This window comes from Halichoerus grypus, chromosome 4 (genome assembly GCF_964656455.1).
Source record: "Halichoerus grypus chromosome 4, mHalGry1.hap1.1, whole genome shotgun sequence".
Lineage (NCBI taxonomy): Eukaryota > Metazoa > Chordata > Mammalia > Carnivora > Phocidae > Halichoerus > Halichoerus grypus.
In genome coordinates, this window is record NC_135715.1 from 139,831,422 (window position 1) to 139,846,342 (window position 14,921).

The 14,921-nt window shown below is 39.4% G+C and overlaps 1 protein-coding gene across 1 annotated transcript in view; it reads right to left on the reverse strand.

Annotated features, from left to right (window-relative positions):
• The window catches only part of PDE11A (phosphodiesterase 11A), a 390,891-nt gene that overhangs the window by 169,503 nt on the left and 206,467 nt on the right, over positions 1-14,921 (reverse strand). The window contains exons 7-9 of the mRNA XM_036099160.2: positions 10,042-10,117; positions 7,561-7,628; positions 6,723-6,815 (exon numbers count right to left, since the gene is read on the reverse strand). Coding sequence (XP_035955053.2) covers positions 6,723-6,815; positions 7,561-7,628; positions 10,042-10,117 — 237 coding nt within the window. The remainder of the gene's footprint in view (positions 1-6,722; positions 6,816-7,560; positions 7,629-10,041; positions 10,118-14,921) is intronic.

Consider the following 14,921-nt stretch of genomic DNA (forward strand, 5'->3'; position numbering starts at 1 on the left):
AGGAGAACATAGGCAGTAACCTCTTTGACATCGGCCACAGCAACTTCTTTCAAGATACATCTCCAAAAGCTAGTGAAACAAAAGCAAAAATGAACTTTTGGGACTTCATGAAGATAAAAAGCTTCTGCACAGCAAAGGAAACAGTCAACAAAACAAAGAGGCAACCCACAGAATGGGAGAAGATATTTGCAAATGACACTACAGATAAAGGGCTGGTATCTACGATCTATAAAGAACTTCTCAAACTCAACACCCAAAAAACAAATAATCAAGTCAAAAAGTGGGCAGAAGATATGAAAAGACACTTCTCTGAAGAAGACATACAAATGGCTAACAGACACATGAAAAAATGTTCATCATCATTAGCCATCAGGGAAATCCAAATCAAAACCACATTGAGATACCACCTTACAGCAGTTAGAATGGCAAAAATGGACAGGGAAAGAAACAACAGATGTTGGAGAGGTTGTGGAGAAAGGGGAACCCTCTTACATTGTTGGTGGGAATGCAAGTTGGTACAGCCACTTTGGAAAATAGTGTGGAGGTTCCTCAAAAATTTAAAAATAGAGCTACTCTATGACCCAGGAATTGCACTCCTGGATATTTACCCCAAAGACACAGATGTAGTGAAAAGAAGGGCCATATGCACCCCAATGTTCATAGCAGCAATGTCCGCAATAGCCAAACTGTGGAAAGAGCCGAGATGCCCTTCAACAGATGAATGGATAAAGAAGATGTGGTCCATATATACAATGGAATATTACTCAGCCATCAGAAAGGATGAATACCCAACTTTTACATCAACATGGATGAGACTGGAGGAGATTATGCTAAATGAAATAAGTCAAGCAGAGAAAGTCAATTATCATATGGTTTCACTTACTTGTGGAACATAAGGAATAGCATGGCGGACATTAGGAGAAGGAAGGGAAAAAGGGGGGGGAATTGGAGGGAGAGATGAACCATGAGAGACTATGGACTCTGAGAAACAAACAGGGTTTTAGAGGGGAGGGGGGAGGGGGGATTGGTTAGCCCGGTGGTGGGTATTAAGGAGGGCACATACTGCATGGAGCCCTGGGTGTTATAGGAAAACAATGGATCGTGGATCACCACATCAAAAACCAATGATGTATTGTATGGTGACTAACATAACATAATAAAATTAAAAAAAAAAAAAAAAAGAAGAAGTAGCCTTCCCAGAGAATAGGGAAAATATTTACTTTCAGAGAATGCACCAAGATGGTATTTTTTATTAAAAATGCCTGGGGTGCTGTGGAGGGGATGCTTGGGTGGCTCAGTCGGTTAAGTGTCTCCCTTCGGCTCAGGTCATGATCTCAGGGTCTTGGAATTGAGCCCCGCATTTGGGCTCCCACTCAGTGGGGAGTCTACCTCTTCCTTTCCCTTTGCCCCTTCCCCTGCTTGTGTGCTCTCTCTCTCTCTCAAATAAATAAAATCTTAAAAAAATAAAAATGTCTGGGAGAAAGGATTCTTAAAAGACAAGAGAATGTTGTGTTGTCTCTCAAGAGTCTCCTGAACACGCCGGAAGAAATGTATTCACATTACCTCTCCAGGCCATGAAATATGCGTGCTCGCTTTCTGGGGAGGGAAAGGCTTCTAGGGCGGTTATTGTCACTGGGGGCTGTGGGATGGATTACTTCCCTTCATTCTTGTTGCCAGCTGAAAAAACACACTGCAAAAAGATTACATATATATAATATACATTTAATATATATTATATATATAATTCCTATATATATATGAATATGAACATATATATACATATATATGAATGGGAAGGCTACATTGAGACAAATATCTTCTTGTGCAAGATCAGGCAGAAAAAACTGAAGAGAATAAGTAAAAAATGAGACAACACAAGCAGAAGAAGAACCTGACCAGATCCAAGTAGGGAATCTTTCCTTAGCCACACCGACAAAAGAGGAGAGGGTCATCCCAGGTCCTTGGGGATGAAGGACGGAGATGATAGAAGGATAGCAATGCATGTGGTTCTGTCCCCTCTGGCTTGTGTGTCCTCTTTCTCTCTCCTCTGTTATGTTACTGCTGTTATTATTATTAGTCATCATTATTATTTTACCTTAAAACATTTGCTGGATTATTTACATTCCTATAAAGTAGCTTAAATCCTTTACTGGAATAGGCTGGTTATAAATACAGACTTTTAATAGAAATATTCACATAAAATTATATTATTCATACCCATCTATAGTATTTATAAATACATAAATTAAAAAAATATATATATATTCATTCAAAAGTTAATGTATAATACATGTAGATTTCATTCCAGAGTTTGGGTTTAGTAGCTCTCAACAAATCATCTTTTGTCTTCATAAAGCCCTGAGATAAGAAATCCTTCCAGATATTCTTGCATATGGATTCCTGGGTGAGGAATGGATTCCCCCCCCAACCCCCCATCATTAGAGATCAGAGTTTGGTATCTAGTGAGGTAGGAGTTGAGCAGAGCAGGGAGGGACGAACCAAGATGGCAACACCAGAGTTGTGACAGGGCAAGCACACAGAACATACAACCACACATACAAGCAACTTCTGAAAGGGTGAGACTGCCATGAGGCCCAGACTTGCGCTGGAAATTTGGGAGTGTCAGTAATAATTTTTGTGTGTAAGGATGGAAGGTATCTGAGTTACACAAACAAGAGGGTGTTCACTATGAACCCAAATGAGCACTTCACGGGTGAGGAGACTATGGCTGTGGTAGCACTTTCTAGGTAACGGGAACTGTGGCTCCTTGGGGTCCGGTGGCGACTAGGCCATGGTGCCAGTGAGAGTGCTGCCTCTCATTGGTGAATGGCAGCTCGAGTTTCAACCCACGGATTCTACTCCCTTCCCAACGGGATGAAGATCCACCAGGCGGCGGTGAGGAGCTCGAATGTGGGTGTATAGGAGCTGTTCTGTGCGTGAAGTATAAGATGACAGGATGAAATAGTTTGTGGGACTAGTGTATAGTGCGTCCTTTTCACAGTTGCAGAAACTAAAGTTTTTAAAGAAACTAAAGCTGGGTGAGGCAACTCTGTGGAGGTCAAAATTTGAAGATGGTGAAAGAGTCATGACATTTACTGTTCAAAATTCCTGTCCTGTTTTCTTTCTTACAATCTATGGTGATTTCTCGGGAATAAACATATTACTGCAAGTAATAATGTGGCGATTATTGGTATTACTATAATTTTATTGATGGAGTTTTAAAATCTCATGTATCATCTCATTTAATTCTCACAACTGAGGTAGGTGACAGAACTAGGATGTTCATGGTTCAACTAAGGGTAGAAAAGTTTTTGGTAAAGAAGTAATTTTATGTCTTTAAACCTTAAATCAAAGTGCTGCCGGTACTACTGTGTTACCTACTTATCCTCTCCCTTAGTTTTATCTTTCTACCAGTATCTTGCTTGGTACACAGAATATTTTGAAGATTGCACATGTATTACATTATGCTGTTCTAGATGATGTCATACATTATGTGATATTTTTTCTGCCCTACTTATAAGTATTTCACAGATATAAAAAGAATCTTTGATAATAGTTACAGAAGTTGGGGAAAACAATAGGTCTTAGGTCAAAACAAGCTGGGATTCTGCAAATCAATCAGTGTGATACACTACATTAATAAAAGAAAGGACAAGAACCATATGATCCTCTCAATAGATGCAGAAAAAGCATTTGACTAAGTACAGCATCCTTTCTTGATTAAAACTCTTCACAGTGTAGGAATACAGGGAATATACCTCAGTATCATAAAAGCCATATACAAAAAGCCCACAGTGAATACCATTCTCAATGGGGAAAAACTGAGAGCTCTTCCCCAAGGTCAGGAACAAGGCACGGATGTTCAAGCTCACCACTGCTGTTCAACATAGTACTAGACGTCTTAGCCTCAGCAATCAGACAACAAAAAGAAATAAAGGCATCCGAATTGACAAAGAAGAAGTCAACCTCTCACTCTTTGCAGATGACATGCTACTCTATGTGGAAAACCCAAAAGACTCCTCCCCAAAATTGCTAGAACTCTTACAGGAATTCAGCAAAGTGACAGGGTATAAAATCTGCACAGAAATCAGTTGCATTTCTATACACTAACAATGAGACAGAAGAAAAATTAAGGAATTGATCCCATTTACAATTTACCAAAAACCATAAGATGCCTAGGAATAAAACTAACCAAAGAGATAAAGGATCTGTACTCAGAAAACTAGAGAACACTCCTGAAAGAAATTGAGGAAGACACAAAGAAATGGAAAAACATTCCATGCTCCTGGATGGGAAGAATAAATATTGTTAAAATGTCAATGCTACCTAGAGCAATCTATACATTCAATGCAATCCCTATCAAAATACCATCAACCTTTTTCACAGAGCTGGAACAAATAATCCTAAAATTTGTATGGAACCAAAAAGACCCCGAATAGCCAAAGGAATGTTGAAAAAGAACACCAAAGCTGGTGGCATCACAATGCCAGACTTCAAGCTCTATTACAAAGCTGTAATCATCAAGACAGTATGGTACTGGCACAAAAACAGACACATAGATCAATGGAACAGAATAGAGAACCCAGAAATGGACCCTCAACTCTATGGTCAACTAATCTTTGACAAAGCAGGAAAGAATGTCCAATGGAAAAAAGAGTCTCTTCAACAAATGGTGTTGGGAAAACTGGACAGCCACATGCAGAAGAATGAAACTGGACCATTTCTTTACACTGTACACAAAAATAGACTCAAAATGGATGAAAGACCTAAATGTGAGACAGGAATCCATCAAAATCGTAGAGGAGAACACAGACAGCAACCTCTGTGACCTCAGCCGCAGCAACTTCTTGCTAGACATGTCTCCAAAGACAAGGGACGCAAGGGCAAAAATGAACTATTGGGACTTCATCAAGATAAAAAGCTTTTTGCACAGCAAAGGAAACAGTTGACAAAACCAAAAGACAACCGACAGAATGGGAGAAGATATTTGCAAATGTCTTATCAGATAAAGGGCTAGTATCCAAAATCTATAAAGAACTTATCAAACTCAACACCCAAAGAACAAATAATCCAATCAAGAAATGGGCAGAAGACATGAACAGACCTTTCTCCAAAGAAAACATACGGATGGGCCAACAGACACACGAAAAAATGTTCAACACCCCTCGGCATCAGGGAAATCCAAATCAAAACCACAATGAGATACCACCTCACACCAGTCAGAATGGCTAAAATTAACAAGTCAGGAAACGACAGATGTTGGTGGGGATGCAGAGAAAAGGGAACCCTCCTACACTGTTGGTGGGAATGCAAGCTGGAGCAGCCATTCTGGAAAATAGTGTAGAGATTCCTCAAAAAGTTGAAAATAGAGCTACCCTATGACCCAGCAATTGCACTACTGGGTATTTACCCCAAAGATACAAATGCAGTGATCCAAAGGGGCACGTGCATCCCAATGTTTATGGCAGCAATGTCCACAATAGCCCAACTGTGGAAAGAACTGAGATGTCCATCGACAGATGAGTGGATAAAGAAGATGTGATATATATATATATATCACACACACACACACACACACACACACACACACAGGAATACTACTCAGCCATCAACAAAAATAAAATCTTGCCATTTGCAACAACGTGGATGGAACCAGAGGGTATTATGCTAAGAGAAATAAATCAATCAGAGAAAGACAAGTATCATATGATCTCACTCATATGTGGAATTTAAGAAACAAAACAGAGGATCATAGGGGAAGAGAGGAAAAAATAAAACAAGATGAAATCAGAGAGGGAGACAAACCATAAGAGTCTTAATCATAGGAAACAAACTGAGGGTTGCTGGAGGGAAGGGAGGTGGGGGTATGGGGTAACTGGGGGATGGACATTAAGGAGGGCATGTGATGTAATGAGCAGTGGGTATTATATAAGACTGATGAGTCACTGACCTCTACCTCTGAAAGTATTAATATGTTATATGTTAATTAATTGAACTTAAATAATAAAAAATGCTATAGCTACTTGCAGCTAAAAAAAAATGATGGGTTTGGAGCAGAATACTTTTAAATCTTTAAGTTTCTGTTCTAATGTTGTAAGTAGAGTTTACCGTCTTAGTACTTTAAAAGAGCATCGTACCATTTGAGAAAAGAAACAAGCTGGGATCCAGGGAGAACTATTTTGGGACTTAGTCTGAGGGGACATGCAGTTTAGGTCTGGGGAATAGGTCGGAGTTCTCGGTGGGAGGTGTACACGGCGGGGGAGTTGGAGAATGACAGGAGCAGCTTCCCCCACCTGGGTCACATATTTTCACAGTGAAGGGTTCTTCTATGGTAAGAAAAGTTGTGAATTTCCAGACTACCTATACATATTCAAAATAAGTTCAAAATGCATTTAATTTTAAATAAATCCTAACAAATTGTTTTTGCATCATCACTTTTAATAAGCCTAACACATAAAATCTATATCTAACTGTGCAACATATGGATGGTCTTCAAGGAATCTGTGAACTCCCCAAAATTGTATGCAAAATTGTGTGCATAGGTGCATTGTTCTAGAGAGGGTCTGTGGCTTTCATCAAATTCAAACACATGACTCTAAAATAATTAAAGCCCAATGAATAGGTAATTAAAATTTGAGAAATTAGTCCCATAACAAGGACCTTTTTTCTCTCATAAAATTAGGGCTTTTAAGCATATGATTTGGACATAAATACTGACTTACATCAAGAGCCACGGACTGCTTGGCCCAAGACTTCTTCACTTGATCATACATAATTGTGTTGTTGATGCCCAGGCCACAGAAGATGACAAAAGCCTAGGAAAGAGAAAGCCCACTAATTAAAAATTGCAATAACTCATTGGTATAATCTAATATGAAAGCAGGCAGTCATCAGAAATGGGTCTGAAAATATAATTTTATTGTACACAGAGGTAGGCCTTGGGGAAATATGCACATTAAAATTCTTAATTACTATTGTCATGTAACAACTTTATAGCTCACATTGCACATGAGAAAAAATTATTAACATAATGTCATGGTGAAGAAATGACTTTATAAATTTAAAAACATACTTACAGTCTTACCAAATGTGTTCTTAATTTATTTAGGTCACGGACTGGTTTTACTACTTCCATTCCATTAAACTAAAGCACCCTCTTTTAGTGGCTAGGCTATAAAATATTTTGGTGAGGAAACCAAGTGAGCATACCCATGAGGTAAATGTTATTAAGAGGAAGAAAGACAGATCTAGAACCAGTTAGTAAAGAAGCTGTGAGGTATTCTCTCCTAGAGAAAAAATAATCATGAGGTTTTCATGTTGGCTACTTTGTTGGTGCAAAGTTTAGAAGGATGCCTGTTCAAGGCCAACCGTTCCAGCTAGAGGGCAGACTGGAATAAAGGGAAGCTTGAAAACACAAGAAAGGAGATGGCCAAACTTGCTGCGGAGCTGGCTGGCGGTCTCGTGACTATAGACATACTCTTGACAGATTTTGGCAAGCTGCAACCAGGAGACTATTGGTGACTCAGCCCTAGCCTTTGGTTCACAAATTTATTTTCTTACCTCAAAAAGTCGTTGATCTGCATCATCAAAAGCTTTCCCGTCAAGTCTATTTAACACTTGAGCCACTCCTGTGGGAAGAGTTTGGTTGACGTGGTCATTTTTAGCACTGGCCACTGTATTACTATAATATAATAAAGCCCAGCTGACTCAATAACTCCCTTAGGTAACTTCAGACACTCAGTTTAATCCCTGGTCTTCCCACTGCCTGCTGTCGCCATGGGACAGATCTGAGGTACAGCGATACAGTCTATCTTCGAGGCTGTGATACCCAAACCGGGTCACAGTGAAGCCTGGAGTTCTACTGAGCATCAGTCTGATGCCTTGAAAATGGTTTTCAAGATGACAGTGCACAGTGACTCGGATATATCTGACAAATATACACACTCATGTACACATATATGCAATTAGATATACCACTGAGTATTAATAACTGTGTGTATATACATATGTGTGTCTACATATATTTATGTAATTTTTTATGTTTTCAATCCCGTGGAACACAGTGCTTGAGTGAGGCAGGATGACATCGTGATTAAGAACGTGGGCTCTCGTGTCACACCGTCTCAGGTCACATTTCAACGCCACCATCAGCTGTTACCTTGAACAAGTTACCTAACTTTTTTAGCACTGAAAATCCTCATCTGTAAAATGGGGATTAAAATGTTCACTGTCTCAGAGGGTTATGAAGATGAAATGAGATAATGTTTGAATGTTTTAAAGCATATTGCTCCACATGGAGTGAACGTTCAAGAAATGTGGGGGATTGTGGCGCAGTTAACCTTCAAGGCAAAGTTAGATCTGCTGCCCTCTACCGATGGGGTACACACACTTCTAACAAACTTAATTCCTATGTACTTCCTCTTTCCAAAGTTCATTTCCGGCATTGTACCAGATGTTTTGGGGCAAGACTCTCAAAACATACAACTCTAACCAGAAAAACTGAACAATCTTGAAAAACATTCTCCTGTGTCCCCATTTGGTACAAAAAAAAAATAGCCATAATTCTAAAGCATACCTGTGTTTTTTAAAACACCTACGTTCCCACTAGGGAAGTAAGTCATCATATGCTAGAAGACACATATAATGACGTATATAATGAAACACAAATCTTTAGCGTGTAATAGGCAAACTGCAGTCTTAATCTGGAAAGAATAACAGATGTTTACTGTTACAAATGAAAGCTAGGACCGTATTTGAGATTGCCATTGGACATCAACAGATAGCACAGAAACAATGTTTCTTATGCACTTTCTCTTCTCTCTAAACTTAAATATACTTAAAACTATACATGATGCAATTCAACACTTTGTACTAGGGGCTCGAATCCCCAACTCTTAGAACAATCTTTATGTTCATTAACGTACCAATATTTTTCTGCAAATTAAGCGAACTGATGAAAAAAATTCTGTTACAGTTCAAGTCTTGACAATGTTTACAGTATACTAAATCCTCTGGTAAGTAGCAGTGTCCTACAGTTTAACAGACAATGTTGGAGGGAGGCCAAGAAAGGCAAACGCACTAGTTACCTTGTGTCTCTTAGAAAAAAAATCATGTTTTAATTATGTTTCAATAATTTTAACGCCTCCACTCTTTATGACTTCTCTACTTTACCCACTGACTTCTTTCTTGGGTTTGATACTTTCCTGACAGAGGTTCTGAGGGGAGGGAAAGGAGCAAAGGAGGGAGAAAAAACTTGGAAGCTGCTTTGGCCCACAGTTCTGTTATTCTGGGTCAAGTATAACCTATTTCAGAATCATCCAGACAGAAAGATACATGCTCCGTATATGTCTAATAATGCATGTTCTTTTTCCTTTGCATGTACTCCATGTGTAAAAGCATAGATGGAAAACACAGATGTAGTGGGAAAATTTGTATAGGAGTTAGGAGGCCTGACTTGTAATCCCGATCCTGCTACTAACATTCTGTGACTTTATTCTGGTCTTTGTGTGATTCCGCCATCCCACCTCAATTTCCCCAAGGTAAGGTAGGAGAGCCGTATTAGGTGATTTCTGAGAACCCCTCCAACTTCAGAATTATTGGTCTTTGGTTAAAAGAATAAATCTTTGTTCATTGTTCCGGTTAATGTCAATTCATCAGGAGTCTGCACTTACGAAATTACATGAGAGAATGAAACATAGGTTGATGAGTCCTGGACATAAAGAGGGGAGCAGGTATCACTTCTTGGCCTTTTTGCTAAGATCAAGTGTAAAAAAGATACCGTGTATTTTAAAGTAAATTTGTCTTTCTTTATACAAGAAGGTTGCACTGGGGCGCCTGGGTGGCTCAGTCGGTTAAGCATCCAACTCTTGGTTTCGGCTCAGGTCGTGATCTCAGGGGCATGAGACGGAGCCTTGCCTCGGCTCCACGCTCAGCAGGGAGTCTGTGTAAGTTTCTCTCTCCCTCTGCCCCTCACCTGCCCCCCCAAATGAAAAAAAAATGAAAAAAGAAAAAGAACTTTAAACTATTTAGGTAATACCTTACCAATTATTTGGTGGTTGCTATTCCAAATAGGGACGCAGAGAACAGATCTTATATGAAACCCTGATATCTGGTCAGCCTAGGATATAAGAAAGTAATTAATTAAAATTAAACATTATTTACCCATTTCTGACTTACAGCTTACCACTCTTCATAACAGACATTTAAAAATAGCTTTTAAAAAGACACGTTATAATCTCTTTTTAAATGCATACACTCACCTGCCTCTTTTAATTTAAAGCATCACAATAGACATCCTAAGGAGATCAAGCCCCAACCAAATATGAATCAACCAAAAGACCCCACACCAGTGATACCTCCCTCAGTCCCTGTAGCCACAGAGAGCTGGATGTAAAACTCTTGATCATGATCATACCACCAGACAAAAATTCTAGCAACAGTTTCTGTTCTGAGTATTTAAAATATTTTAATTAAACTAGTGGTCAATATTTCTCTTTGTTTGGGCGCATCTGTTAGTAAAAATGTTTTGAGCTTATAATGCTGCCAAATGCATATATACTTTTAATACTCTTTCTCTCTATATATATACATATATATATTTATACATATATATATTTTAATTTTATTATGTTATGTTAGTCACCATACAATACATTATTAGTTTTTGATGTGGTGATCCACGATCCATTGTTTTCGTATAACACCCAGTGCTCCATGCAGTACGTGCCCTCCTTAATACCCATCACGGGGCTAACCAATCTCCCCTCCCCCTCCCCTCTAAAACCCTGTTTGTTTCTCAGAGTCCATAGTCTCTCATGGTTCATCTCTCCCTCCGATTTCCTCCCCCTTCATTTTTCCCTTCCTTCTCCTAATGTCCTCCATGCTATTCCTTATGTTCCACAAATAAATGAAACCATATGATAATTGATTTTCTCTGCTTGACTTATTTCACTTAGCATAATCTCCTCCAGTCCCATCCATGTTGATGTAAAAGTTGGGTATTCATCCTTTCTGATGGCTGAGTAATATTCCATTGTATATATGGACCACATCTTTATCCATTCATCTGTTGAAGGGCATCTCGGCTCTTTCCACAGTTTGGCTATTGCAGACATTGCTGCTATGAACATTGGGGTGCATATGGCCCTTCTTTTCACTACATCTGTGTCTTTGGGGTAAATACCCAGTAGTGCAATTGCTGGGTCATAGGGTAGCTCTATTTTTAAATTTTTGAGGAACCTCCACACTGTTTTCCAAAGTGGCTGTACCAACTTGCATTCCCACCAACAAATGTTGGAGAGGTTGTGGAGAAAGGGGAACCCTCTTACATATATTTTTTTTTAAGAGAGAGAGATTGAGCACACCTGAGTGGGGGTAGGAGGGTGGGGAGAGGGAGAGAGAATCTTAAGCAGGCTCCATGCCCAGTGGGGCTCGATCTCACGACCCTGAGATCATGACCTGAGCCAAAATCAAGAGTCAGATGCTTAACCGATTGAGCCACCTAGGTGCCCCAATACTCTATATTTTTAACATCACTAATTCACTATATATATTATAAAATCATATACAAAAAATTGAAGTTGCAAAAATATATGATAAATGTAGAGGTTCAGAGATCTTTCTATACTCTAGCAGACTGTCAGATGATATATTTAAAATAGGAAGATATAATTACTAGGATCAAAAACCATCATTCAGTAATAAGCTCCACTTAATATTAAAACCAATGGTCCATATCTAACTGTTAGGTAAGAGCTACTAAAGACTGATAGGGTGTTGGTGAGTTCATATGACCTTGATATCTCGTGAGAAAGGTCAACCTGTCATCCCAATACTATAGGGAAAAAAAAAAGACATCAAGGTTTTAGATCATGGTTATTGGGGAAATAAAGGTACTCTTTTTCTACAATGTTCATTGTAGAAATTAAGTGCTACATATTTTAAACATTTGAAATTGGAAGTTCATTTACACACCTAAATTTTATGTTTAGATTGTTTTGGTTTTTCTCTGAGAAATTAATTTTCCAGATATCTTCTATTCTTGATACCAGCATGTTCATTTCTTTTTTTAAAGTATTTGTTTGGTTTTGCTCAAGAAATCTTTCCCTACTCCTAGCTCATGAAGATATTCTCCAATTCTTTTCCTAGAATCTTTGTTGTTTTAGCTTTCACGTTTAGATTTGCAACCAAACTGAAAGTGATTTTCGAGAATAGTGTGAGCTAAGAGTCAAGACTCTTCTAACATATATTTATTTACCACCTCCTATGCACCAGACACATGGCTGGGTTTGGAGGATATAAAAATGAATTTAAACAGTTGTGTGAGGAGCTCACAGTGTAGTAAAAATAGAAATAGTTAAGATAAAATAAGTGTCCAAGTAAAGCAATCTCAAAATACTATAGAAAAGCCAGCAACCCTTTTTAGAGAAAATAAGAGTAGCTTTAGATCCTTATAAGTGGGTCTTCAAGGACAGTGATGGCGCTGATGATGCTGAGCTAATGTTTGCTGGATGTTCAGTTCCTGCCAGGCACTGGGTTCAGCACCTTCACAAGCATTATCTCATATACTTATTAAAACAACCCTGCAGGTAGGTCCTGTTCACTTCCTCCCTCTCAGATAAGACTCAGAGAGATTAACTGCCTTGAAAGTGGAGAGACTGGTTCAAAGGAAGTCAGGCAATAACAAACACATCCATCAAAGTTATCTTCTGAAAGAAACAAAGTGGTTTTCTTTCTTTCCCTCCAGCTGAAGTCTGACTCAACAGCAATGCTAGTAAGCAGGAAGAGGAGGAGGTGGATTGGACAGTGGTCTGGGAGGCATCAGCTACAGACTGGGGCTAGCCGCAGCAGCGCTAGAATGTCTGGGTCTGTTTTGTTCTGCTGAGGGTCATACCCAGGGGTCGGTAGTCCCAAGCCAGCACGGAGCAGGAGGTATGGTTGCCTCTGCCAACTCGGGGACAGCTGTAGCCCCATGCTAACCTCTCCTAGGAGATCTGCAGCAGCTGAGGCACGAGGTCGCAGTGCAAGAAGACAAGGACATGCAGTGAGTGAAAGAAACAAGGAGAGAGACAGCTTGAGAGGCTGGTGGTGAGGAAAAACAAACCTTAAGCTGTTTATCAGTGAAATAAGAGAGAATTTTGTTTACCAAAAATTATTCTAGTTGCCCCAAAGAATTTTCTATTCTGGGGAGGTTCTACCATCCCTGCCAAGGATAACATGGAAATTTCTGGGTTGAGGAAGAGTGGCTGGAATTCCCTGATGTGGGGAACACAGGAAGTCTGAGCGAAATGATTCCGAGTTCAAGTTCCAATTGGGAAGGTGGTGGAGAGAAGGAGGAGCTGAGGCACTCACCTCGGAGTCATCAGCCTCTGGTTTGGACGAAGTGAGTAAAATCATCAAGGAAGAACTTGTGCAAGGAAAAGACGAAAAGGATGAAAACTGAACCTGAGGGGACATGGTATTTTGGGCAGAATGAAGAAGGTGGGGTCAGTGCCGGGGATGGAAAAGAACTCCAAAGCTCGTAACCTCAAGGCTTTGTAGCATTTCTATTGTGTGAATACACTGCTACAACCTTTCCAGAAACAGATTTATTGATGTGTATCCAGAGTCTAAAAAGTATAAATACCCTTTGACCCATCAATTCCTGTGTCTAGAAATTTATTCTATGGTAGTTATTATAGCTGTACACAAAAGTTTACATATAAAGGTGTAAACCATAGGATTACTAATGATAATGCTATTTTAGAAATAACCTGAATACTCAACTGGAGGGATTTGGTTAAGTAAAGCATAGCACACCTATACGATGGAATATTATCCATCTAATTTAAATCATGCTATAGAAGAATATTTGTTAAACGTGGAAAATTTTAATATATTAAGTGATAACTGTGGGTGTCTGTAGGTATAAAAACACTTATCATATACATTGGAAAATCCTGGAAATATAACCACAATGGTCCCCTCTGAATTGTTTGCCTATGGGAGTTTCTGTTTCTTTACTTTTTAAATAGACTTTACTTTTTTAGAACAGTTTCAAGTTCACAGCAAAATGAGTGCAAGTACAGAGAGTTCCCATCCCTTGCCCCACACATGCACCTCAGCCTCCCCCACTATCAACATCACTCACCGGCGTGGTACATTTGTTACAACTGATGAACCCACACTGATACACCATTATCATCCAAAGTCCCCAGTTTACATTAGGGTTCGCTCTTGATGCTGTACATTTCACAGGTTTTGACAACTGCATAATGACCTTTATCCACCATTATGGTATCATACAGAATAGTTTCACTGACCCTCAAATCCTCTCTGTTCCACCTGTTCATTCCTCCATCCCTGCTCAGCTCTGGCCACCACTTTTCTCCCCCACCCACCACCCCCTGCTTGACTGAGGCAGAACTGACAAAATTGTAACATGGTTAATGTGTACATCATGATGATTTGATACATGTATACATTGTGAAAGAATTCTGCCTATGGGAGTTTTTAAATTACTGTTTCTGCTTTCTAAATTTTGGATAATGAATTACTTGTAGACATGGGGGAAAGTTATTTTCTAAATAGAACTAAAGTGGAACAATAGTGTCAAATTTTGCAGAATAGTGAAATAAGATAAGCACCAAAAATGGGTTATTGAATTTAGCAGCACAGAAGGATAAATGAAGACAAAGGCAAGGCAAGAAGGGATGGGATGAGAAACAGAAGTCAAGTGGTTAGTTCTGGAGGAGAGGAAGACCACACTGAGAGAGCGGAGCTGCATTGATCCAATGCTGGAGGCTTGCGTGGGCTGAGCACAAGAGGAGAGGAGGGGCAAAAGAGAATGCTGAGAATGTCTTTAAATCATTCCCACTGCAGATGAGGGAAGGAAGTGAAACTGGCACTAACTGGCAATGAGAATAGGGAAGAGAGAGTGGTAG